Source organism: Lissotriton helveticus, chromosome 9 (assembly GCF_964261635.1).
Source record: "Lissotriton helveticus chromosome 9, aLisHel1.1, whole genome shotgun sequence".
Taxonomy (NCBI): Eukaryota; Metazoa; Chordata; class Amphibia; order Caudata; family Salamandridae; genus Lissotriton; species Lissotriton helveticus.
In genome coordinates this window covers 1,149,967,028-1,149,991,651 of record NC_136070.1, presented here as the reverse complement: position 1 = coordinate 1,149,991,651, position 24,624 = coordinate 1,149,967,028, and the positions used below count along the sequence as shown (strand labels likewise).

Genomic DNA, 24,624 nt, shown 5'->3' with positions numbered 1-24,624 from the left:
TTTCATTTAGACTACCTTTTTTCAAGCTCTGTTGTGAGTGGATCTCACTTACTTTAAGCTCTGGTAAAATAGATTTGAGTGATAACAGCAAGTTGAAATAAAATCTGCTGCTGTATATTGGGGGTGATAAGCTCTAGGATATTTCCATGTGACCATTTTTCACGTCTATGTGTACCCATGTGTGGCTGAGCGAGTGGGACTACTGTCTAACTCAGCCCAGTATTTTCTTAAAGATAGCCTGCTTCAGAAAATATTGAAAATTCTGAATTCGGGTTCTACTGATGGGGTTTAATTAATTTTCATGTGTGTTCAGATTATTACTGTTTCTGTACTGCAGAAACACTTTACACATTGCCTCTAAGTTGTGTGCCTCTATCCCCAGATCCATTTTCATTCCCTCCCAGACACTAGTCCAGTAACAGTTCAGTTTCCTACATTCCCAGAGATAAAGGATAATGTCACTGTTGGGTTCCACACCTCTACAACAACAATAATGGACTTAGTCGATCTATACATATATAGACTGGTGTTAGCAGTATAAAATTTGGAAATAATCTAATTTCAACCTGCCCCCACTGCTTGTGGTACAAGAAGTAATCCTCTTGTTTTTGATGTAAAAATTCCGCTAACTGTTGGTATTCCTACAAATTTCTCAGGTCCCTTGCATTGGACTATGAGATTCTGTTATTAATGACTTAATGAATCCCCAAACCAACCCCATTTTTGTCCACCTTGTGTGCCGCATTGATTATATTAATGGCCCTAGTTTTCTAAGAAAGGCTGAATGGTCAAAGTTTATCAGTGCTGGTCCACGTACCATGGCCAAGCAGTGTATCTTCAGCCTGCATCTCCAAAATTAGAATGTGGTAGGCCAAATATAAAATTTAGATGAGCGTAGGATTTAAAGAAATTAGACAATTAGTTGGGAGGGGTGAACGCCCCACTCAAATTATAACCACAATTCTTGTTAGGGAGACCCATAAAATGTCATAAAATTACTCTGTGCTTAACACTTTGGTAGCTTGACACAAATGCCGACAGATTTAAGTTAGATGTAATGTGTAAAGTATTTATGCAGCACAAAACAGTCATAACGTAAAAACACAACATAGGAAAATAGCAAACCAATTTAGAAAAATAGAGCAAATGTTAATAAATAAAATGCTAACAGATTGAAAAATATCGAAGCATTGGAATGGGGATATTAACTTTTAAAGTTTTTAGTAAAAATAGTGCCGAAAGCACAAAGAGTCAACTGTGCTTATATGGTTGCTCTAGATCATGACAAAGTTACAAGTTCAGGCCAACTGCGATGGAGCGTGGGACTTATACAGGGGCTAGGTTAGTCCCACTGACAGTTGTGTACCTTATTCGATGAAGCAAGTCTTCGCGTCACTCAACATCAGTTCTGATCATGATCTGTGAGGGCCGCGATCGGAAGTCCTACGTTCAGCTGCGTCGCGCTGTCAGATTTGATAGAGCCCACAGTTAAGCAGGTAGGAGTGCACTCTGATGCCAGCCAAAGGTGCAGGACCTGAGGGGGGCACCACTTGTTGACCGCGACTCACTCCAGGCAGAGGCCAGCAGCATGGTGAAGCAGGTCCAGTTGCAGGTCCAGGTAGGTCCAGTGCAGCAGGTCAGCTGGGGTGTTGCTGGGAGGCCTGAAGCTTGTTGTGTACCTGCAGCTCATACAGGAGGTTAACCAACTGACTCTTGGAGTCTCTCTGATTATCCTTGGTTGAAGGCAAGTAGGTCCAGTCTTTCATCTCAGACAGCAAAGTAATCATTTAGGCAGCAGGGCAATCCTCTGATAGCAGAGCAGTCCTTCTTCTGTAACTTCCACAAGTTCAGGAGAGTTCTGAAGAGTGGCTCGGGAGTTTGAATATTTATACCTGGTGCCAGCCTTTGTGTGGAGGGACTCTCTGGCCTGCACCCATATCTGGTTCTGGGACAATCTTCCCCTGTCAAGGCTCCAAACTGTCTGCAGTGACAAAAGACAGGGCAGTTTGGTTGTCAGATTCCTTTTTGTGTGAAAGAGGCAAAGTCATTTGAAGTGTAAATGAGACTCAGCACAGCCCTTTTCAGTCATCCTGTCAGGACGGCCCATCTTATCCACACCTAAGCTCCCATGTGTGCTACTGTCTTGAAGCAGAGCCATTTGCAGTCATCTGACCAAGTCACTGGCAGAAAGTTCAAATGGTTAGGACAAGAAAATGGCAACTTTCTAAAAGTGGCATGTTCAGACTTTCACATCCATTAAAGATTATGTTAAATTACAATTCATCTGAGTGTAAGCAGCATATGTATATGTGCTCTCCATCCAAAGTTATCACTTCTTAAATCTAATAAGATAGCACAGTGTTAGTCAATGGGAGAGACAGGCCTGTAGGAGTTTTTCACTGATATGCAAAACCAAATTACAAATGCCCTCCTTTGTAAATCCCATTCACCTTGCACTATGACCTTTCAGGACCTACCTTATGGGTGACTATATGTATTAAGTTTAGATCTGGCAAAAGGTTGACTTTGCCAGACTGAAATGTCAGTTAAAATCTGCACTACAGGCTGCAGTAAAAGGCTATTTTACAGTGTTACTTTAGTGGGTGGCACATAGAGTTCTGCTGTCCACTAGTAGCATCTAATTTACAGGCCCTAGGCAATTGTAGTACCATTTATTAGGGACTTATAACTAAATTAAATGTACCAATCAGGTTCATTCCAGTTGTACCATGTTTTATAGAATGAGCACAAGCACTTTACCACTGGTTAGCAGTGAAAAAGTGCACAAAGTCCTAATACTAACACAGATAGGATCAGCAAAATAATAAAAAAAAACTATAGTTGACCCTGCTAAAAAGGCCAAAACCAAATGACAATATATGAAGTGGGTGTTATTTGTAACAATGTATGTAACTCTGCTAATATTTTTCTAGTCACTTTTCTCCTCACACTCATATCGTAGGCTAGTGTCTCAGCAAACATTTACCCTTCACTTTAAAATGAAATCTTACACGCTGCCAACAATTACTTGTAGGTATGTGTTCACCTCTTGTACAGTTGACAATGTGAAATATCGTTTCAGGGTGGGGTTCTACTACAGTTGCCATCAGCAAACTCACATTCACTTTATGTTTCGAATCAGAAGCAATTAACATGAAATAAAAGTAGCTTTTTTCTATGGGGTGTACCCATTAATACAGATTTACAGGCAGCATATAATATAGGTAGCTGAGATTGCAATACAAATTAAAGGCGAGAGATTAGGTAAGAGAAAACACTGTAAAAGGAAACCTTTGTATAAATAAATCTATTTTTACATCTTCCTCTACTTACACTTAGTATCTATGCAGAAAGAATAGCCTGTTTTTGTGAAAAAAATATTGTATTTTGATTGAATCTTTCTTTTTTGCATATTTTTTGCAGTACTATAAACGGTATGCAATTGAACTTTTCTAATTTCCTTCTTTAAATAGTTATCTAAGGAATATAAATCTAAATGAGAATAATGTGTTATATTTATTTGTACACTGTACCAAGTGTAATTGTTTTACAGATATGCAAAAGTGAGGATTAGCTTTCGTATGATTCAGTTTGAGAACCCAATTTACTATTATGTATTCATATAGAAATCTAGCGTATGTCAATGACATTGACAAACTAATTGTATATCATTACAAATGTAATTGTCAAGATGCATTATGTTGACATTATAGGAAATGTATTTGTCTTCAATGTAAAAACATCAAAAATTCAATTTGAAAATAACTAAAGCATTATCTGATAAAATGTAAGTTCCAAGACTTTGTCATAATCAGAACTAGTGACTAGAGGTTTTACCACAATTGCTTCAATAATGACACCAAGCAGTGCTTATACATAGAATTGTTTGTTTATCACCAGTTCCTAACAAAATGTTAATTTCATCAACATGCAAAACTCTTCAATTTCAAATCCAAAATCTATTTTCAATTTCTCTTCGGTCTAAAATAGTGTAGTGTTCCTGACACATTGAAAATGATAAAACGAGATTATTCTTTAATTGGATATGTTAACAATTATCTGATGTCTTTACCTTCATAGATTAGATAAGTTGACTCCTCCTGTATTCAGAGTACAGCTCTTCATAATATTCTTGCCTACCTTGTGGTTATCATGTTATAGCTCTACTCAACATGTTTTGTTGATTTTCATATTTTGATTAAATCAAATATCTTGATATATGTCATTGTCATTCACATGCAAACTTGTCTAGGAAATATCATGATGGAGGGTCCCGGAAAAAACTTGAGAATATAATTTTTTCAGAACTTAAAAAAATTAAGAAACATTTTGAATGCTCTTATGAATAATATTTTAAGCAACATAGCTTATGACACAATATTGCGTAGAAAATAACATGAGATATGTGAAGTTAGAATGGGTGAGAACCCATATGCAAGGTGTATTCAACTTTGGATGTGAAGGACCAGATCTATGCCAGATATCCAGGATTCCCTTATCAGATACATTAATGTATAATTGATACATAGTGGTTCTAAATAATTGTTCTAAATAGAATTCATTTGTTAATCTGAAGATTTAGCATGAACCTAACTCCCCTGGACCTATCATAAGTATTAAATAATTACAGACATAATTGAATCACTCCCCCAGGATGTTCAATGTAGACCCAAGAGGATGGTATTATATTCAGGTTTTTTAGAATATCATTATAAGATACACATACATACATGACATTTATGTTTAGGTGGTTGCCATGAAAATCTAGCATGAATGCAGACCTTTTAGATGTGTATCAGCACCAAACTACACAAAATGTCTACTTGACCTCATGATGAGACTACAGTACTTGTACCTGCCTGTATGGTTTTAGACTGAATAAGGTACAATAATGGGTGCTAAAAGGTTTCAGAATAACTGAACATTTTTGTCCCCTCTTGAGTTTAGGTTCGATTTATTCATTGCATCCACAGGCAGTTGCAGGTGTATAGTTAGTGTTTGCTTGAAAATCTCTTTGATGAAGAAGAGACGGTAATGATGCATTGTTATGAAAAAGCACACCTGTCTCTATATTGTGTTAAAAGTATTTCATCCCATTATTTTGACACCTTTTGTTGTCATACAGTCTTGTACTCTGCTGTCAGTAAATGTACGAAGTGGGAGTTCAAATCAAGATAATATAATGAATCAAAACACATAAAATAGGTTTCACATTTAACATATATTTAAATATAATAATTGATTTTCCTTTCTGTTTTTTTTTGTTTTGTTTCAGCTACCTCAGGCTCAAAAGGTAAACACTTTTCAATGAACTGTTTCTCGTTCCAAGAAATCAAGGTTGATGCATTGATGCATGTGTACCATGTTACAAATTTGATACAGCGGCAAGACATGAAATGGTCCATCATGTCACTTGACTTGCCCAGTTCAACTCAATGAAAGCTGCAACTGGTATCGTTGCCAGTTTTTATAAGTCGTTTAAAGATAGTGTGAATTTTTCCATTGTTTGAAGCCTATAAACAGCTATATACAAGATTCAGTCCAATGCTTTCTCATTGTCAATGCATTGGCAATACCACCTATGCATTTGCACCTAAAATGCAAAATTATCATAATCTAATGTTCCTTTTTAAAGGTTTACAAACTCTTCAATTTTTGTTGAAGGGTTTGTGGACTTGGTTTTATAAACACAGTATGGTCTTCCCAAAAGAATATTGTGCAGTGGCTCATAAATATAATACTGGTTAAGGTTGATTTTGCTATGGATCTGAAATTTGTCATCCTTTGTTAAAACCCCTGTTAATGAACTGCTCATTGAGGTCCATATATGTGTCTCAATTGTGTTTTGATATGAGTGGTGTGCTGTTACTTATGTATTTATATGTTGTTCAAAGCAATTTTCATGTGCAGAGTAGCAATGATGTTTTGTCAATGTTTTAAAATATTTGTATCTTACCTTAAATACACTAATATTGTTTTCAATATAACCATGTTAAATTTCTATGAGGTGGGCCCTTGATTCTATTATTGTAATTGACAGTCACACAACCTTTGAGCATCATGAGTTGGGAATGAATAAATTAGTGCATCACAAAAGAGTTTTCTGTACTTATAAATTTGAATATTTTATGAAACAGATGCTACTCAACATTTTCAAAATAATAGAGATGCTTATTAATCTATAATGCAGTCCAAACATTGAATGATCCACAATATATTTCAAAATTATTCTTGTACTAAGGACTAAGATGCATTGTGTACCCATTCTAGAGACAGGCAAATCTCTTTAAAGTACAGCCCCTAACTGTGTCAGTAAAGAATTATAAAAATATACTAAATGAGTACACAATAAATGCATCCCATTCAATCACAATGTCGTTAAACTAACATGCCATAGCCATGTGTCACCACTGACTTTTCATTTTCCAAATTTGTATTTGTAATGATCCTGGTAACATGATGTCATGTACAACACAATACAGTGAGAATAAAGTCAGGCTTTCTAGTATATATATGATATTCTTTCTTTGTATTATTCCAGAAACAGCACTATATCAAAACGCATAGTTCATAGGAGTGCTCCAAAAATAAGATTATAATTCATTCCATGAAATAATTGGGTTTTTTACCAATAGGGTTCTTGAATAAAATCTCAACATTGGAATTTAAGCAAGCAATAAGAGACAATGGGCCTGATTTAGAGTTTGGTGTATGGGATACTCTGTCATAAAAGTGACGGATATCCCGTCCCCTTTATTGCAAGTGCCACAGGATATAATGCATTTGTAATACATCAGACGCATATCCATCCTGTTTGTGACAAATTATTAAAGCTCTGGGGCAATCGCAAATCACTTGGCCCTTGAACTTATTTTCATTATGTCATTTTAACCGGTTAAAGGCATCAAGAAAACAAAATCCATGGTTACAAGTTATTGACAGTTCATTCAGGCATATATTTTCAGTAAGCTGCTGCTAGATCCATTTTAGTAATATCATGAATTTCTTAAGTGCCTGCTATCCAAAAGCTAGACAGTCATCCTTGGCATTCATTTATTTATTCTGGGATTCAATCCTCTGGACATGAATGAATTTATTTATAACATGTTACTATATGGTTCATTGAAATGTGATGGCGTCAGACAATGCCATTTGATTTTTTCAACATGTAAATGTCCGATTTTAATGTTTCAGCATACATTTTAGGAGGATACTTTACATGTTTCTGAAATAGGTCTGTAAATGTCACACCTTATAATCAAATGTATTTTCATCTTTGCATCCATTGTATGTTTTAGTCAGGTTCAATGTGATGTTAGAGTTCTTATCATGGGACTGTATGAACATACACGTGTGCATTTCAGCAAATGGTATGGGTTGCACTTTTCACATCAGGATAATTTTTTTGCTGGATTATATGAGACAATTGTCTATTTAGGATATAATAACTCAGACTGTGCAATGATAAATTTGGAATCTCAAATACTTCACCTGAAACCTGCGAACCGTAGCAAAATGTAATGAAATATCATTGCTTCCTGCAGCAAGGTGCTATATCAGGTAGTCAAATAGCAAAACAGTTGTCTCCTCTGTCACATGCAGTACATTGTTGACCCTGTAGGTGAAACTTCAATGATTTGCATGCACATATCAATAGATTTATCATATTTATTTGATTAAAGAACAAAAATGAATTCTTATGATGTACGATAAAATGTGTTGATAGTGCCCAAATTGAATTAATATTTATAAGTGAAAGTAGTCATTTTTATCGAGGAGCATGGAAATGGATGTTGTAATTTTATCAACAACATAGAAGATAAGTTATTGTAGGGTTTTACCAGTGAACAGGTGATAACAGAAATTACTTTTATGGGCATTATCATTAAGTAGACTTTAAATTTCATTTAAACAAATGGTTACCTCCCTGACTTAATGAAGAGCCTGAAAACGATAGGACACTAAATAGCTCAAGAGTTCTCATAGTCTTTCTTAGCTTATGGGGGTTTGGTCCCAGTGCAGGGAGGAGATGTTTACTTTTCTGCTGATCAGGAGGGCATACTATAAAGAGATTGCATAATATTCCAAATGTCTCAGTAGAAATCCTTACAATTAACTTCTGCTACTAGTGTTTCAACAGATTATAACTTGCTATTTCAGTTACAATAGGTGTAATAATGGTTGTATTAAATAGGTGCTTGTTAGATTAATCCACTCTGCAAAGTATTTATGCCAGGTGTACTTAAGTGTTTTTGGTGCAGTAGGTTCTTCTAGGTATGTCTCTGAGACCCATGCATGATGCTCATCAGTGAAAACAAAGGCGTCATCATGTAAACTTTGTCTCCATGAATTTAGCATCATGCTGTTGCGCTGGATTTTAAATAGGGCCCCCAGTTTTCCAATGTTTTAGACATGCACACATGAGCACAGAAAACAGCAGATTATTGTTTGCTTTTATTTTGGAAAATAGAAAATTGGACAAAATTGGTATTCATGTGGCTCCCACTGTCAGCTGCGGCTGCCATAAGCAAAAGGTGGTGGGGAGGTTGGGAGGGATTGCAATATTTTTTTTTAAAAAAGTACCTTTTGCTGCCGTGGCCGTCTCCAGCATTGGGTTCGCTACCTTTCCACTTCCAGGGTCCCAGCAGCCACTGGGGCCCAGACTCCTATCCAATCTCCGTGCTGCAGAGCAGCATGAGGATTGGTCTGAGCAGGCAAGAAAGACACCCTGCTCAGACAAGGGAGTATGTGGGGTTTCTCTAGCCCGGCAGCACAATGCAGCTGGCTGGAGAAAAAAGTGTGTATATGTCTTTTGATCGGCCTGAAACGGCCGGCTAAAACACATATGCGCGCTTAGTGTGGGGAGTACTAGTAGCACTCCTCTTAACCAGCCGCGGTCGGTAGGGGAGTACCTGCTACGAATTTTGTTGCGCGCACTGCATTGCATTTGGGGATGCAGTGCGCGCAACAAAATTAGTTCGATTCATTTAAATATTTACTTACCTGCAAACCTCCATTATCCATACATTACTAACCCCCACCCTGCCCCTCCCCCTCCCCACGTCACCGCCCCGGCAGGTACTCCCCTACCGACCAAGGCTGCTCTTCACCCCTCCCCTGCCTAAGCCCCGCCCCTTCTAACGCCACTGGCCAAGAGCCTGCAAATGTAAAATAAAACGATGCAAGAACATCGTTTCATTTTACATTTGCTGGCTCTGAGCCAGGCAGTGAGGCAGACATTCCTCCACCATTGCGGAGGAGCCTCCACTGCCCACTGTAGTAAATCATAAGTGCCAGGCCAGTAGATGTACAAATCATAAGTGCCAGGCCAGTAGATGTACAGATTTACTGCTTTTGGGAAAATAAAAGAATTACCAGATTTCCTTATGAAGCTAAAACAGCTGCAATAGTGTAAAATGTATAATGCTAATGTTTTCAGCTGGGTGTATTGTGTTACATACAGGGCCGGACTGGGAACCAAAACTGGCCCTGGCAAAGTGCTCGGCCGCCCCCCCCACCCCGGGGGTTGTGGGTGCCACCGAGCTCTTTGCCAGGGCCGTTTTTCGGCCTATTTGGTTATAGGGCCGATTTTGCAGCTATGCTGCAAAAACGGTCCTGTAACAAAAATGGCCCCCAGGGGCCCAAAACCGGCCCCCCCCACCCGTGCAGCGCACCGGGGGATTGCCCGGTGCCCGCTACGGCCAGTCCGGCCCTGGTTACATAGGGCTGCTTGCTGCTCTGAAACCTACAAGTTTGTGTGTCAATTTTTGGTTAATTTAATGTGGAAACATACTAGTTGAAACTCAGCTTTTCCCAGAAAACATAAATGAATATGAATGAATGCAGATATGACAATAAGATATATTGTCAGAAATGTGACAACATACCATAAAACTGGGTGCTATCATGAATAACCCACATTATAGCTGAATGTAGGTGCTAACTCAGTTTTCTAATTTTGACAGTGTGAACTAAAGGCATAAAACGGTGAGTCTTACCGAAGAACGCTGCCTTCTTTATGTGAAACACTGCAGAACAGTTTAAAAACTTCTGCCAAGAAATAACACTTTTAATCGCCCGTTTGACCTCGAAATCGTGATTTCCATACCGCGCAAAATCACAGGATGCTCGGAGGGCCCCACAGCTCCGCGGAGTAATTCCATTTAACAATCCACCAGAGAGCCTCCGCCAATTGCAGCATTAGAGATACTTGCCCTTTTAAATGAACGCAGCGGGGCTCACGCTTTGCGATTCGTCTCCTGCCGGAATGTTTACTGCTGCTTCCCCTTCACGGGGAAGCAGAGATGCATAGGGTTATAGATTTAGGGCACCTCCAGAGAACTTTCTCTGCGGTATTTTAACAGTGGGTTTTTCTTTAATAACTACACTGACACTTTCTCGGGTTTCGTCTTGAACGGATTTTATTTCATTTAAATATACATATTATATAGTGTCTGGTTTGAAGGTGTTTTTCCAAGCATCCCAATGCCACATCATTTTGCTTCTCTCTCTTGTTGGTTGTCCGAGTAAGTGAACTGGTGTACTTCCTTTAGTTTTATGCTTTTACGTCCAAACAACTGAAGCTGATGGATCTTACAGTACCTCATTCACCTTGTGCACGTCGACGTTTTGTATTAACTGTCACTGAGCCAGTCTGCAGAAATTAATGGAGCTCGAATAGATTCCAGGACAGGAGAGCAAGAAAAAGGTCCTATTAAAGTGCACATAAGCTTTACGTTGTTATTTCACTTCCTTTTTATCTTGAGCTCTATCTTTTTTATCTCTTTCTTAATTTCCCATTCGTTCTGATCTTTATTTTTCCTTTCACTCTGTTTTCTCAGTTTATAATTTTTTCTCTCTCTCCCTCTTTCACCGTCGTTTTTCCTACTTTGTCTGCCCGTTTCAGTCTTTCACCCTGCTTTTTTTCCTTTCTCCAATTCATGGGCCATATTATAGAAGTGCCACGGGGGCGCAACAGGCGTTTGCAACCACTTTGCGTGCCCCTGGAGCACTTTGCTATTACAGAAGGGGCCACAGACGCTTGTGCGGCCTTCTGTAATACCGATATTGTGGTGCACATAAAGTGCCAGCTCTATCTTCAGAGGGCCTTCCCTTATTAGCATGGTGGTATGCCCCATGCAAATGAGGGAATCCCTTTGCCTCTGCACCCGCGCCGTATTACAGACACGGGCACAGAGGCAAAGAAGCTCCCCCCCCCGACAGCCCCTTGCAGGCTGGTGCAGTCACTCACTGCACCTACCCACATGGGGACGTCTAAACGGATGTATGACGTTACCACGCATACATTTACAACACCTACCTTTACCACTCAATTTTTACAACGCAGGAACCATTACAACGAACTACCATTACAACGCATTTTTTTACAACGCAATACTTTTACAACGCATACCATTACAACGTAAGTATTGGTAAGTAATTATTTTTACCCTGTACCCCTGTACCCCAAATTGGTAAGTATATAATATTTTTTTTAATGTAATTAATTAAAATTAATTTAATTTATTTTAATTTAATATTATTTTTAATTTATTTTTACCCTGTACCCCTGTACCCCAAAACCCAAACCTAGCCCTGAACCCTAAAAATATCCCTTTATCCAAAAACCCAAACCTGGCCCTGAACCCTAAAAATACCCCTTTACCCAAAAACCCAAACCTAGCCATGAACCCTAAAAATACCCCTTTACCCAAAAACCCAAACCTAGCCCTGAACCCTAAAAATACCCCTGTACCCCAAAACCCAAACCTAGCCCTGAACCCTAAAAATACCCCTTTATCAAAAAACCCAAACCTGGCCCTGAACCCTAAAAATACCCCTTTACCCAAAAACCCAAACCTAGCCCTGAACCCTAAAAATACCCCTTTACCCAAAAACCCAAACCTAGCCCTGAACCATAAAAATACCCCTTTACCCAAAAACCCAAACCTAGCCCTGAACCATAAAAATACCCCTTTACCCAAAAACCCAAACTTAGCCCTGAACCCTAAAATTACCCCTTTACCCAAAAACCCAAACCTAGCCCTGAACCCTAAAAATACCCCTTTACCCAAAAACCCAAACCTAGCCCTGAACCCTAAAAATACCCCTTTACCCAAAAACCCAAACCTAGCCCTGAACCCTAAAAAGACCCCTTTACCCAAAAACCAAAACCTAGCCCTGAACCCTAAAAATACCCCTTTACCCAAAACCCAAACCTAGCCCTGAACCCTAAAAATACCCCTTTACCCAAAAACCCAACAATAAAACATTTTTACTATAATTATATACTTACCAATACTTACGTTGTAATGGTATGCGTTGTAAAGGTATTGCGTTGTAAAAAAATGCGTTGTAATGGTAGTTCGTTGTAATGGATCCTGCGTTGTAAAAGTTGCGTTGTAAAAGTAGTCCGTTGTAAAAGTTGCGTTGTAATGGTTGTTTACCCGTCTAAACCCACTTCAAAGTGCAGGCGGGTTGCCATCTGCACTGTCAATCAATCAATCAATCAATCAAGAACATTTGTAAAGCGTGCTACTCACCCGCTAGGGTCTCAAGACGCTGCGGGGGGGGGGGGGCTGCTACTGCTCGCAAAAGCCAGGTCTTGGGTTGCTTCCTGAAGGAGAGAACGTCCTTTGTGAGTGGTAGGTGGGTGGGGAGGGTGTTCCAGGTCTTGGCTGCCAGGTAGGTGAAGGATCTTCCTCCTGTGGTGGTTCTGCGGATCCGTGGGACGGTGGCGAGGGCGAGGCTGGTGGAGCGGAGCTGGCGGGTTGGCGTGTAGAACGTGAGGCGTTGTTGAGGTATTCGGGGCCCAAGTCGTGGAGAGCCTTGTGTGCGTGGGTGAGGAGTCTGAACGTGATCCTCTTGCTGATGGGGAGCCAGTGCAGGCCCCTCAGGTGGGCGGAGATGTGGCTGTGTCGTGTGAGGTTGCGGGCTCCTTCGTTGGGGTCCATGGTGTTGGTGGGAGGGTTTAGGCTCAAGGAGGTGGTGAGTTGGTCGGTGGTGATCTTGCTCCAGCATCTTCGGGGGGTTTGTTGAGGGCGGTGGTGGGTCGTTGTTTTCCTGAAGTTGAAGTGTACGCAGCTGTGGTCGGTCCAGTGGAGCTCGGTGGTGTGGCTGAAGGAGATGTGGTTGCTGGAGGAGAAGACGGGGTCGAGCGTGTGGCCAGCATAATGGGTGGGGGTGTTGACCAGTTGCTTGAATCCGAGGTTGGCGAGGTTGTCTAGTAGGGCGGTGGTGTTGTTGTGCTGGTCGTTCTCCAGGTGGAAGTTGAGGTCTCCTAGGAGAATGTAGTCGGGGGAGGCGAGGGCGAGCGGGCTGATGAAGTCTGCGAAGGCCTCGCTGAAGTGTGAGCGTGGTCCCGGGGGTCTGTAGATGAGGGTTCCTCTGAGGGTGGTCTTGGGGTCAGTGTGCATCTGGAAGTGCAGGTGCTCTGCGGTGGCGAGGGTGTCGTCGGTGTTGGTCGTGATGCGGATAGTGTTTCTGTGGGCGATGGCGATGCCTCCTCCGGTCTGGTTGACGCGGTCCCTCCGGATGATCTTGTAGCCGTCCGGTATGGCAATGGCGATGTCGGGGGCTGAGGAGGCGTTCATCCAGGTTTCCGTGAAGAAGGCGACGTCTGGTGCCGTTTTGTCCAGGAGGTCCCATTGTTCGACGGCGTGCCTGTGGATGGAGCGGGTGTTGAGCAGGATGCACTTGAGGTGGTTGTTGTTGGCAGCTGTTTTGGCTGGCGCAGTGCAGGACCGAGTGCAGGTGAAGGAGCAGGCATGGCAGGTGAAGGCTCCGTAGGTGCGTTTCGGGGTGGCTTGGTAGCAGGCTGGATGTCGGCCGGTGTTTAGTGCGTGGAGGGTGGCGGCGTCGTAGCTCATTCGGGTTGGCTGGCTCTGGCGGGGTCCAGGGGTTCTGGTGCTGGGCACGGTCCAGGCGTGGACGGGCGTGGACGGGCTTGCCTTTGGCACGGAATCGGCGCACCCGCTGCGCCTGGCTGCTGCGCGTACGCGCGGTCCCCGCCATTTATGGCAAAGTGGGAGGGAGGAGCAGCTGGGTGGCGGGAGCGGGGCGGCGAATGGGGAGAGGGAGACAGGAGAAGGGGGCGGGGCCGCAGGAGAGCAGCAGCGGGGAGCAGAGGGGGGGTTGGAAAGAGCGGGAAAGCGGAGCGGGGGAGAGCGAGGGCAAGCCTGGGCAAGCCTGGAGAGCGAGGGCAAGCCTGGGCAAGCCTGGAGAGTGAGGGCAAGCCTGGAGAGCAGGGACCCTGAGGAGAGACGGCAGCAAGAGGGCCAAGCAGGCAGCGGCAGCAGAATCCGGGCACACGGGGGCCGTGCTGTAGTGGAGTGACCGGGTCAAGGGTCACTGTGAATACACGGAACGGATTTAAGGCAGCCCCTCCATTTTTCACCTGAATGCACTGCCCTGGGGGCAGCGTGAGTTTGTGGCTGCCTTAGGAGCAGCACATTCATCATAATACGGCGCATTTTCACTGTTTCCTCTGGGCTCACCTTTTAAAAGGTGCGCCCAGTGCAAACAGTGAAAATGTGCCTTTTGTGTAATACAGCCCACTATGTCTCAATTTTCTCGCATACTCTTTGCATGCCTTTTAGTCTATACTCCTTCCTGCTCCCTCACGCTTACCCTGTCCCTCAGTTTTCCCTCATACTATCCTTCGCTATCTTTTGCGCCCCTTCTCTTGCTCTTTCACACTCTGTAAATGTGCACCTCTTCCACTTTCCCCAGCTGCTTTTTCCTGTGTCTCTCTGCATGCGCATGGGCCTATAGATTATGACTATATGGCCTATGACTATAATATACTCATATGAATCTCTATGCAGACTTTAGTCAGATGCTCTGCTGTGATGGGTTATTGCAAATGTTTGGAGCTGCCATTTTTCCCTGCATAACAAAAGTGATCTGACGATGCATTTTTCATTTAAATGCACGTAATACTATACCGTGCCATTTGCTCATCATGATATACATTGGTATTATACTGTGCAGAAAGTGTTGCAAATACCTATTTAACACATGTTACATGCACTGTTAGGCGGCAGTGCTTATGGAAAAGCTTGGTAGAGAAAACATGCAGGGAATACGGATATTTTCCTGTTTTTGGGAAACCACCCCTCTACATAGTTGATTCAATTAAGCTATTCTTTATAAACGGTCCTTTTAAACATATATATAGAACCACTGTCAGGGATCACATGGGTTTGAGATGAAGACGGATGATAGACATATAATAGTTTTGATTGGCTGGGATTGTGGTAAAGTTGTGCAAGACTACCTTATTGATGAGCGTGCTTGGTTGAGACAGTAAAAAGGATTAACATGGAGACTAGGTTGATTGGAGGAATGACCCCCTTCTGCGTATTATTGTGAATGGCAGGCAACGATGGGGCTCCCTCCAGTGACATCGACATTGGTCTAAAATGTGTGTTCAGGTTTGAATAGAACCATGCCCTGCATAGTTAAGCATTGAAGGTAATAACATATAGCAATCATCACCTAAGGCTATGTAAAACATGTAACAGTGGACTGAGTTTATCCGAGCAGTCATACCATTTTTGGTGAACTACACTTTTTCCATAAACACAGACATACTGGCACCTTCCATTGCCTCATTTCATTGAGTCCGGAATAAGAAGATCACAAATATGGTATTGTTATATTATTTCACCAGTGCAGTGTACGGTACTATATGAAGAATAACATAAATTGTTACACTTAGGAGAATGAGTAAATGTTCTTGCATAGGACACAGTTTAAGAATAAGTCCATGTAAAACATTTTTTTTAAACCAGTACAATGAGAAAAGCCATGTACATTAAAACAAAAGTGAAACTATTTAACTAACAGTGATGACCTCATCAACAATTTTACGTAGCTCAGTGCAAAAACGCGTAGCGGGCATTTTTTGCTTGCTCGCGGCCCTCAACGTCAAGTTGGCGACCGCGAGCGAGCAAAATAACATCCCGGCAAGACTTTTTCCTTGTTCGCGATCAGCAACACCAATGCGGGGAGGTCAGGTTTCTCATTGCAAGTGGTGGCGTATGCTTCTGACCGCTCGAGATGAGAAACTACCAGTCCGCGTTGAGAAAGCTGCCCCTTGAGTGCAAATCTACTCTAGCGGTAGAAAACGACTGCTTTCACTGTGCAAGATGCTGTTTGCAATGATTGCACAGTGCGGACAAGCATCCGGCACTGTGCAATCAGTGCGAACAGCATTTTGCACAGTGCACTACGCAGTACGCGTAGCTTGGGTAGTGCGAAGTGCACTTTGCGTAGCTACGCGTAGCGCTACTATGCGAACTACGCCCAGGGTTATATATTAAGTATATTAAGCAGATACCTACATATATGCATCATGCTCCAACCTTTATAAGTAGTGGATGTTTCACATTAATAATCCCAGAATATTAGTATAGTCTATGTTTTTGTTCACCACAGCTGCCTCACTGTCTAGGGCGGGTAGGGAAGAAGGCCCTTTCACCATGAATATCAACAAATAGTGCAAATTACCTTAATAAGATTATTAAAATTGAGTCTCGAAGTAAGCACAGTTCAGACTGTTTTCTTAAAACTGCGTATGTGAGGAAGATTTTAAACACAGACACGGGCTGTAGCTCATTGAGATACAATCACCATTATAAAAGACTGGACAGAATAATAAGATCTTGGACATCACTGTGTCCATTTGTCTCCATGAGTTCAAGAAGCCTTACAGTGCCATTGATTGAAGGAATGATAAAAGGAATGATAAAAGGAGACTCTCTCAGTGCTTCCATCTCAATTCAACCTTCCCTTGAAGTGCATTCTGTTTATGACTGACTGTGCAGTTGAGTGCTCTTGAGGGGCTACCAGGCAACAGACAAAGCAACAAGCAGCACTCAATCAAATTTCTAAAGAAGACATTGCATAAACTCCTATCATACAATCGTATGCTAGTTTATGGCATAAGCATGAATTAATTCAGAATACAATGTATTCAAAATAAGGATGTTGATTTCCTGGAACTGAAATACTTTGCCAGCTTCTATTAACTGAGATGGACCATCACAAAATCACAAGAGAACTTTAGATTCTACTGTGGAAGCAGAAATGCAATATCAAGGGTAGCTACTACGTTTAGCTAAATGCTTCCTCTACAGAACAATCATCTTGTTGTCATTTGAGGGATATATCCAATCTATAGCTACCTTAAACCTTATTAAACCCTTGCCAATTATATTTCAAATAGCCTACCTCTTCTACTATAGTATGATGTGGTATTAAAAAACAACCAACGTTTTTTTTCTACTAGTGAGGAGTTCAATTAGCCAATGCAATGCACACTTCTAACTTTGGTTTGTCACATTTCATTTTGATTAACTATCCCTTCTTTATGGTCCTACTACTGACCTCTTCAAAGTACGGCTGTAAATGGCCTGGCTGAAATCCATATAGTTTCAGTGAACTTCCAAAACCAGCCGTAAATAAAAGTATGGGGCATATTTGGGCCTCAGAGGAAATGTCAGACTTTACTTCCAGCTACAAGTATGAATAGAGGGGTTCCTTTAGCTGAAGGACTACTCTTCCACATACTAACAGCATCAACTATTGGCGTGTAAGGAGGTAGAGGGTCCACCTTTGTTATGTCACAAAGAGGAATTTGCACATACGTGGAAAACCCCTATTTTGTATTTGCATAGAAAGTAGTAGATCACTGCTACTTTGTACCACTTTGGTTACATTGCACTAGCATTACCTTCAATATGACAACAAGAGAAGTGCAGTTGTGTTGCTATAAACACAGCCTTCTCTCAAGCTACTGTTCCCATTGAGCATGTGCATTTAAATTGTGATCAATAATACTTGTGTTACGCCTGTATAGGCAGACAAATGATAGCCTTTCATCTAAGGAAATACGGTTTAGTATTTTCCCCTTTGTACTGATGCTGCCTGCTGTATTTAGTAGTACTCGACCATTAACAATAGGCTAACAGTAGGCCTAAACGATGAACTTGTAGGAGTCAAATTCACATCCAGTTCTTCTATGTTCTGTAGTACTTGGCTATCCAATAATAAATGAACGACAGAGCCAACTCCATGAAAATATGCACATCACCTTGGTGATATAGGGGTGTGTGTATTTTCTTATAGTACCCATTCATACATGGCACATGAGTCCATGTTCCTTTTGACTGGAACCCCGGCTTTCTCTATTCAATGGATTGCTAAAAAGTGTGATGGGACATCCATCAAGAGTTACAATATCTAATGGCACTGGATAACTAATTCACCATACTCACAAACGTTTGTGCATTAAATATTGTACAGAATTTAAGGTCTGGCACTTGGCTAAAGAAGTAATAACCTGATAATTGAGATACAAGTATTTATTGCAGATCAGCATATATCATTTGACATTTCACTTATGCATGTCACAATATAGACTGGAAGCAAATGGCAAATTGTTTATTGATTCCACATTTTCCTACTGTAAAATCAAGCACACAGATACCTCTGAACAAGGTAAGAGATAGTAAGGCTCGAGGTGCATAAATCATTCCTCATTTTGAAACACTAGTGCTAATACAAAATGTACCTAAGATTGTGGGCTAGATTCTCAAATGTTGGTGCATGACTATAGGTGTGACTTACGCTTCTAGTTCTGCTGGTTCATTCATGAATGTCTCGAGTAATCTTCCATTAGTTATGGCTTACTACTGGAATTGATGAGTATGCAATACGGAAGTCACTATAAAATCTTTGCGAATCTGGCCCAATGTTTAATAGATGATGTTGATTATCAAATTGACAGTTCTGCTTTATTGTATGTAATGGTCCTGTATATATATTCATAGCTAGATATTCAGATCTAAGCACATTTTTCCAAAACTTCAATCAGGCAGGGGCACATTGTAGCGATTTAATAAAATCCCAATTAGTTCATTTGTTAGAAAGTGTTACATTTCAGAAAAATATTGATGGAAATTTTCATCAAATTGGGACAATTTTCAAGCTTGAATTGCTTTGAAATGTTTATGTTGAAAATAAGGCACGGTAAAATAGTGTTAAATGTTTTACAAATTGCAAAATCTTACAGTACAATATTTTTTTTAACAAAATAATAAAATAAGGATTTAATTGCTTAGCACAAAGAGTAACCAAACAATAAAAAAAATATATTAGAGTGGATTCAGTTGCAGTTTGCAGAATAGTGCTGTTCTGGGCTCTGACAGATTATATGCACATGTCAGGTATACACAGTTGCATAACACTTCTATTTTTGCGGGGGCAGCTATGTCAAAAAAATGAAGCTCAAATAATTACTGTATATCATTGTTGGAAATTGACCTTTTTAGGGTGCTTTGCCTCGACTTTTTGCTTTTGTCCCTCCTGTTTTTTCTCTGATCTACATGCTAGCCGTAGGACTTTGAGTGCTTTGACACTGCCTTTCAGTTGCAAAGAGCTGTGCTTGTCATTTACATACTGGTGATTGGAATAGACATGATCAGCTGATTTGAGTTAGCTGTAAGTCCTTTGTCCAGTGGTAATACATATACTTAGGGTATGTAACTCAAATTACACTAAGTGGGCCTGCAGCACTAGTTGTGCCACCCACAGAGATAGCTCTTCAAAATGTACAACAGTTTTGCCATGGCGGGGCCTGCATGTGCAGGTTAATGTTACTCAGCTTGGCATTTAAAAAGGTACTTTCCAAGTTCTTCCTGTCTCTCTCAATCTGAATACTCCCTTGGGGCAGGGTGTGGTGTAGAGAAGAGGTAGGGCATGTGCGTATGCGCTACATTCCCTTGTAGTGAATAACATGGGTTCAGTACTGTTAGGCCTGATTCTTGCATTGATGAACATGGGGGATTTGTGGAAAGGCTATTGAGCTGTAAGTAGAAGAATCGTAGTATGGTATTTAGTATTTTTGTATTAGCAATGGCAAATCCTCTCCGGTAGTGAGAGTGGATCTGACATTACTAATGTAGAAATGCCACTTTGGGAAAGGGGCATTTCTGTGCTCGTGGCTCTCTTTATGCCTGTCAGTCTGTCTCCACAGTCTGTCTCCAATCTACATATGGGTGTTGAGGGAACCACTACATATGTGCATTCCTGATAGACGGCCATAAACTAGAGGCATTAAACGGAAACTACAGACCTCTGCCTGCGAGGGGCCTTCTGACATGGATAAGAGGGGTGGAATTTGAACCTGCATTCCAAGAGGCAGGGTTATGGCCCCACTAAGGATACTGATTAAACTTCCCAGGGTAGGATGGCAGACAGGACTTAATTTAGAGGAGGGATGTGAATTTCAAGGGTGGGCTTTTGAACTAATCTCATTTTCTAAGGTCATTGTGGGTAACTCTACTGGGGTTCTGTCCTCAGGAGTGGAGAGATGCTTTTGGGGCTGGAACCATTCTACGCTGATTTGACGCTGCGACATTGACCAGAAAAAACAGTGGGGCAGGAGGGATAGGCAACTGGATTATCCAGGAATGGGACTATCCCTTGGTGGATTTTTGCCTGCATGTTGCTGGCCTGCAGTCAATCACCTCCTGGCATGGCCCATAGGTTTAAGCAGGGCCCGGTGGCTTGCCTCCTGTCTACAAGATCCCAGGGATAGAAAGGATCTCCCCATTTCCACGAAATCATAAGGACCACACAGGGTGCAGCGGAAACAGCTGGAAGTTTGGACAAGTACCATCCTAACATTTGTAGTATTCACACTGTGTAGTGGAGGGTTCTCCTAAAGATCAGTGGCCCACCTGTAGTGCCACACCTTGAAGAGTTTGAGAAGTACTGGGGAACTTTGCAGAGTCTGAGGAACCAAGCTTGCAACCAGAAACCTGTGTTCACTTGCACTTCATAGCGTGTGGTGTCCTTGGGGTGTCGGAGGATGTTTGCTGACTCTGAGGGGCCTGAGATGGAAACTGGGCTGTCTCTGACCTGCAGATTGGGAGGACGACAGTGCCTGACATCACAGGCTCCATCCAAGTTTGCCTGCTCCTCCCCCAGGACCCACGCCAGAAGGTACTCTGTTCTTGGTAACATTGTGACTCGACCTGAGTGTCGTCATCATTGTGCCTTGTGTGCACCCACAGCTGTCTGTCTGGAGCAACTGTGGCTCACACCTCTGTCTGGGGGGAAACATTTTCCCAAAGTGGAAGCGCACCATCTTCCAGCATCACAATCTTTTACTTATGGGAGGGATAGTGATCCTGCACTGTTAAAGGTACCACGGGATGCCTCAATGGCCTAATCCAGACAAACAAAACCGTAACCATTTTCTCATGCTTAGGTGTTCTAGACAATCTAATCAAAGTTTCTCTAGTGGGTAGGGTACAAGTATATAATTGACTGGTGTAGTTTATAGTGACTGTGGGGTTGGGTCATGAGGAGTAGGAGAGAACTCTGACTTCTTGACCATTACAAGCTGTGGGCAGTATGCAATATTGGGATATTTCTAGGCTGTGATGGGGGAAAGTGGAATACATCTGCAAAAGCCTGCATATATGTTCTCTCATTTTGATGTGGGAGAGATAGCTTGGATCGTGACTACCTCTGGAAAGTACAGGCAGGGGTTTATGTTGCTTTCGAGGCTGAGGGGATAACGGGGCAACTGAATACCTATGACTGGTACATATATGCTCATGCCATTCTGCTGCTTATTGGAGAGTTTGACAATTTCATTTAACTGAAATGTTTATATAGGATGTGTATGTCGTTTTGATTTGAATGTGTGTGTAGTACAAAGACCAGTTATTTATACAAATAGTGTGGAGTCTTTTTGTAGCGTAATCCGTGTTTTAGAAGGTCGGTGCTGTGCTAATACTTTACACTTAATTTCAAATATTTGTATTGGTTGTTTTCTTAAAAAACCGAAACAGGAACAAAAAGAACGGAAAGAACAGACATAAAAATAAAAAAAATTACATTGAGGGGTGGAGTGATGACATTAATTCCATACATTCAATAGCAAAATGTGCAATAACACATGTCTATACTGCAAATGTGTTGTGCCATTCTGGGATGGGGTGTTTGAATTCATATCTAGTTTATTTTCATGCTCCCTTAAAAGGGGACTATCCAATACTTTATCCTTTGATCCTTACGATAAGCCTGACTGCTCTGCGATAAGCTACCAAAGGGTGAGCACAGGTTATCTTATGAGTGTATCTTACTCATCCTTTCTGGGACAGTGAATTCTGTCTAGCTTCGAAGTGTCCTAGCCAGCCAGATACTGCTGTGTCTAACACCTATGTTTACAAAAAAGACCTTGAGAAAGGTTAAAGAAACACACATGTATGATTGTACATCTATTTTGCATGACAGTGTTTATCATTCAAAGTTCAAAATGCATCATTTTCGTGTATTTTTCTTTTGTTTGTTTTCCTCCTTTTGTGAACTTGTCATCACTAATCAGATTCTATGTATTTGTGTGGTTCAATGTTGTGTGACCTTCTCAATGAGGCACTCATACAGTAATTCATAGGCTTAAACATAATGATAAAAATTCACCGCTTGGCTAATGATAAGGGGAGCTTCTGTTTCTTCACAATGTGTAAGGTTATGGAAAGATGTTAGATCTTAAAACAGTGTATCCGCTTAATTGAGATACTTCTTTTTTGTTGTGAGGTATGATCAACATAAAGAGGTAAGTCAATTAAAATAAACCAAGTGAAAATATATAATATTAATGAATTTTGGATGCTAATGGCCGAATCATCTTCTAAATATGTTACTCTGAAACTTTAGCAACAGTGAAATTTCAGGCTCAATTAGCTGCCACTTGAACTGCTAAACACGCTTTGGTTATAAATGTTAAATAACATGTTGCATGCATAGTTAGAAAGCATCAGGAATCACAGATCAACAGTGTGCAAAAAGGAAATGCCTCTGAATTCTGCTAATCTTTAAATTCTCCTAAGACGGAGCCAGAAACCCTATATTCGATCTACAAGTACAATATTTCCCTGTGATTTGCTTTAAAATCAAAGAATTCTTGTTTGGCAATGTTGCAATTTTGAAAACTGACAGGAATCAAATGACAATAATGGAGGCAAACACATTTTTTTTAAACCAGAGCATAGACAACGCAGAACCATGATGTGTAATATTCTTTCATTCCACAGCATGTTCAGTCCTCTAAGCTTAGAGTCCATGTGTAGGAATTCATTAAAGCGAATACCAAATAGTTCTGTTTTAGACCTTAATGATAAAAGATACAATTTGTCAGCTGTTTAATTATTAATTAAGATGAGCCGTCAGTCACTAGCTTTTATTAAATCCCATATTCTACATGAATCCATGTACATTTTCATTACAAAGGTCATTAGTTACCTTCCTATTTCAGTAATTTCTTACTCTTGCAATTATTTTAAATCCATTAAGCTTAATGTTCCCTTAGAAGTTACTATCCATTAATTTGAAAGTGCTTCCATCAAAATATAATTGGAATTTTACATTGATACAGCTATTTTTGTCAGAAGCTCTGAGGATACGTTGACATTTCTGTAAAGCAATAACAGTGAACATTGACATAATGTTTTAGTAAAGTGCCTTTTTTTTCAAATTTAGCTTGCAGATGACCAAGGATTGGTTTTGATGACAACTGTTGCCATGCCAGTGTTTAGTAAACAAAATGAGACCGTAAGTATTCAAACCTCATTTCACATCATATGCATTGTAATGCGTAGATCTCTGTTGCAGTTCTCCATGAAACATAATATGTATCTACATCTGAAATTAGAAGAAAGCCATCATTAAAAGGGAATAATGATAATCATAGAATGATTTTCCACATGTATGAGGAACATGATTCTATAATTGAATAATGCTGTGGAATAATATAGTATTGTAGCCTGCTCACGAAAGGCTATATAGGTTGCCTATTGCTCTCGCCTTGAGAGACAGATGGCATTTAACAACCTTTACAGCCCAAAGCATAAGGGCTATAGTGCTATTTGAACTTTCCACCCACTGAGGACAGAATGTTCCAATGTGAACAGAAAGAAACAAAATAGATACATTGGAACATTGAAAGCACTCTTGGCCATTATAAGACCTCTGCTCCTCAGTTGTTTTCATTTGAGCTCCCATCATTCCAATGTTATAATCAGGGCCACTGGAATTATGCAACAGTGGAGTGCCAAATTATGCGGCAGGGTTTATTAAATCATGTGTCACAAAAAGGCAAATTATGCAGCGTAATTTGGCACATTTTGTGACAGTAGTACTCAATTATTTTGACATTTTACACTTATTAACACTGTTCATTAATAGAAGTGTGACACTCAAATTTAGCAAAAAGCAACGGAAAGGTGACAGTTAACTTTTGAAAAGGGCCTCCCACTGTGCGGCAACATGCGTTGCTGTGTTTTTAGTAACTTTTGAACAGTGTGAGATAGAAATAAATAGTTTTTTTGTTAAACTATGCAGACTATCCGACCGATAGAGGATTATATGGCAAATGTGGCAAACCCATAATTAAGTGGAAGACTCAGAGGCCGCACAATTTCACTGTCCTGGTTATAATGTACAGAGTTTGGCCAGAATCTGCAGATTAGAAAGGTTTTGCTCTCGTAACAAAAATGCTAAATGTGGCATTTTAATTTCTTAATTTCAGCTGTATCCTTAAATTTC

The 24,624-nt window shown here is 40.8% G+C and overlaps 1 protein-coding gene across 1 annotated transcript in view; it reads left to right on the top strand.

Annotated features, from left to right (window-relative positions):
- Positions 1-24,624, top strand: part of CACNA2D3 (calcium voltage-gated channel auxiliary subunit alpha2delta 3) — a 2,522,256-nt gene that overhangs the window by 1,429,567 nt on the left and 1,068,065 nt on the right. The window contains exons 14-15 of the mRNA XM_078662383.1: positions 5,276-5,293; positions 23,560-23,631. Of these exons, the coding sequence (XP_078518509.1) occupies positions 5,276-5,293; positions 23,560-23,631 (90 nt within the window). The remainder of the gene's footprint in view (positions 1-5,275; positions 5,294-23,559; positions 23,632-24,624) is intronic.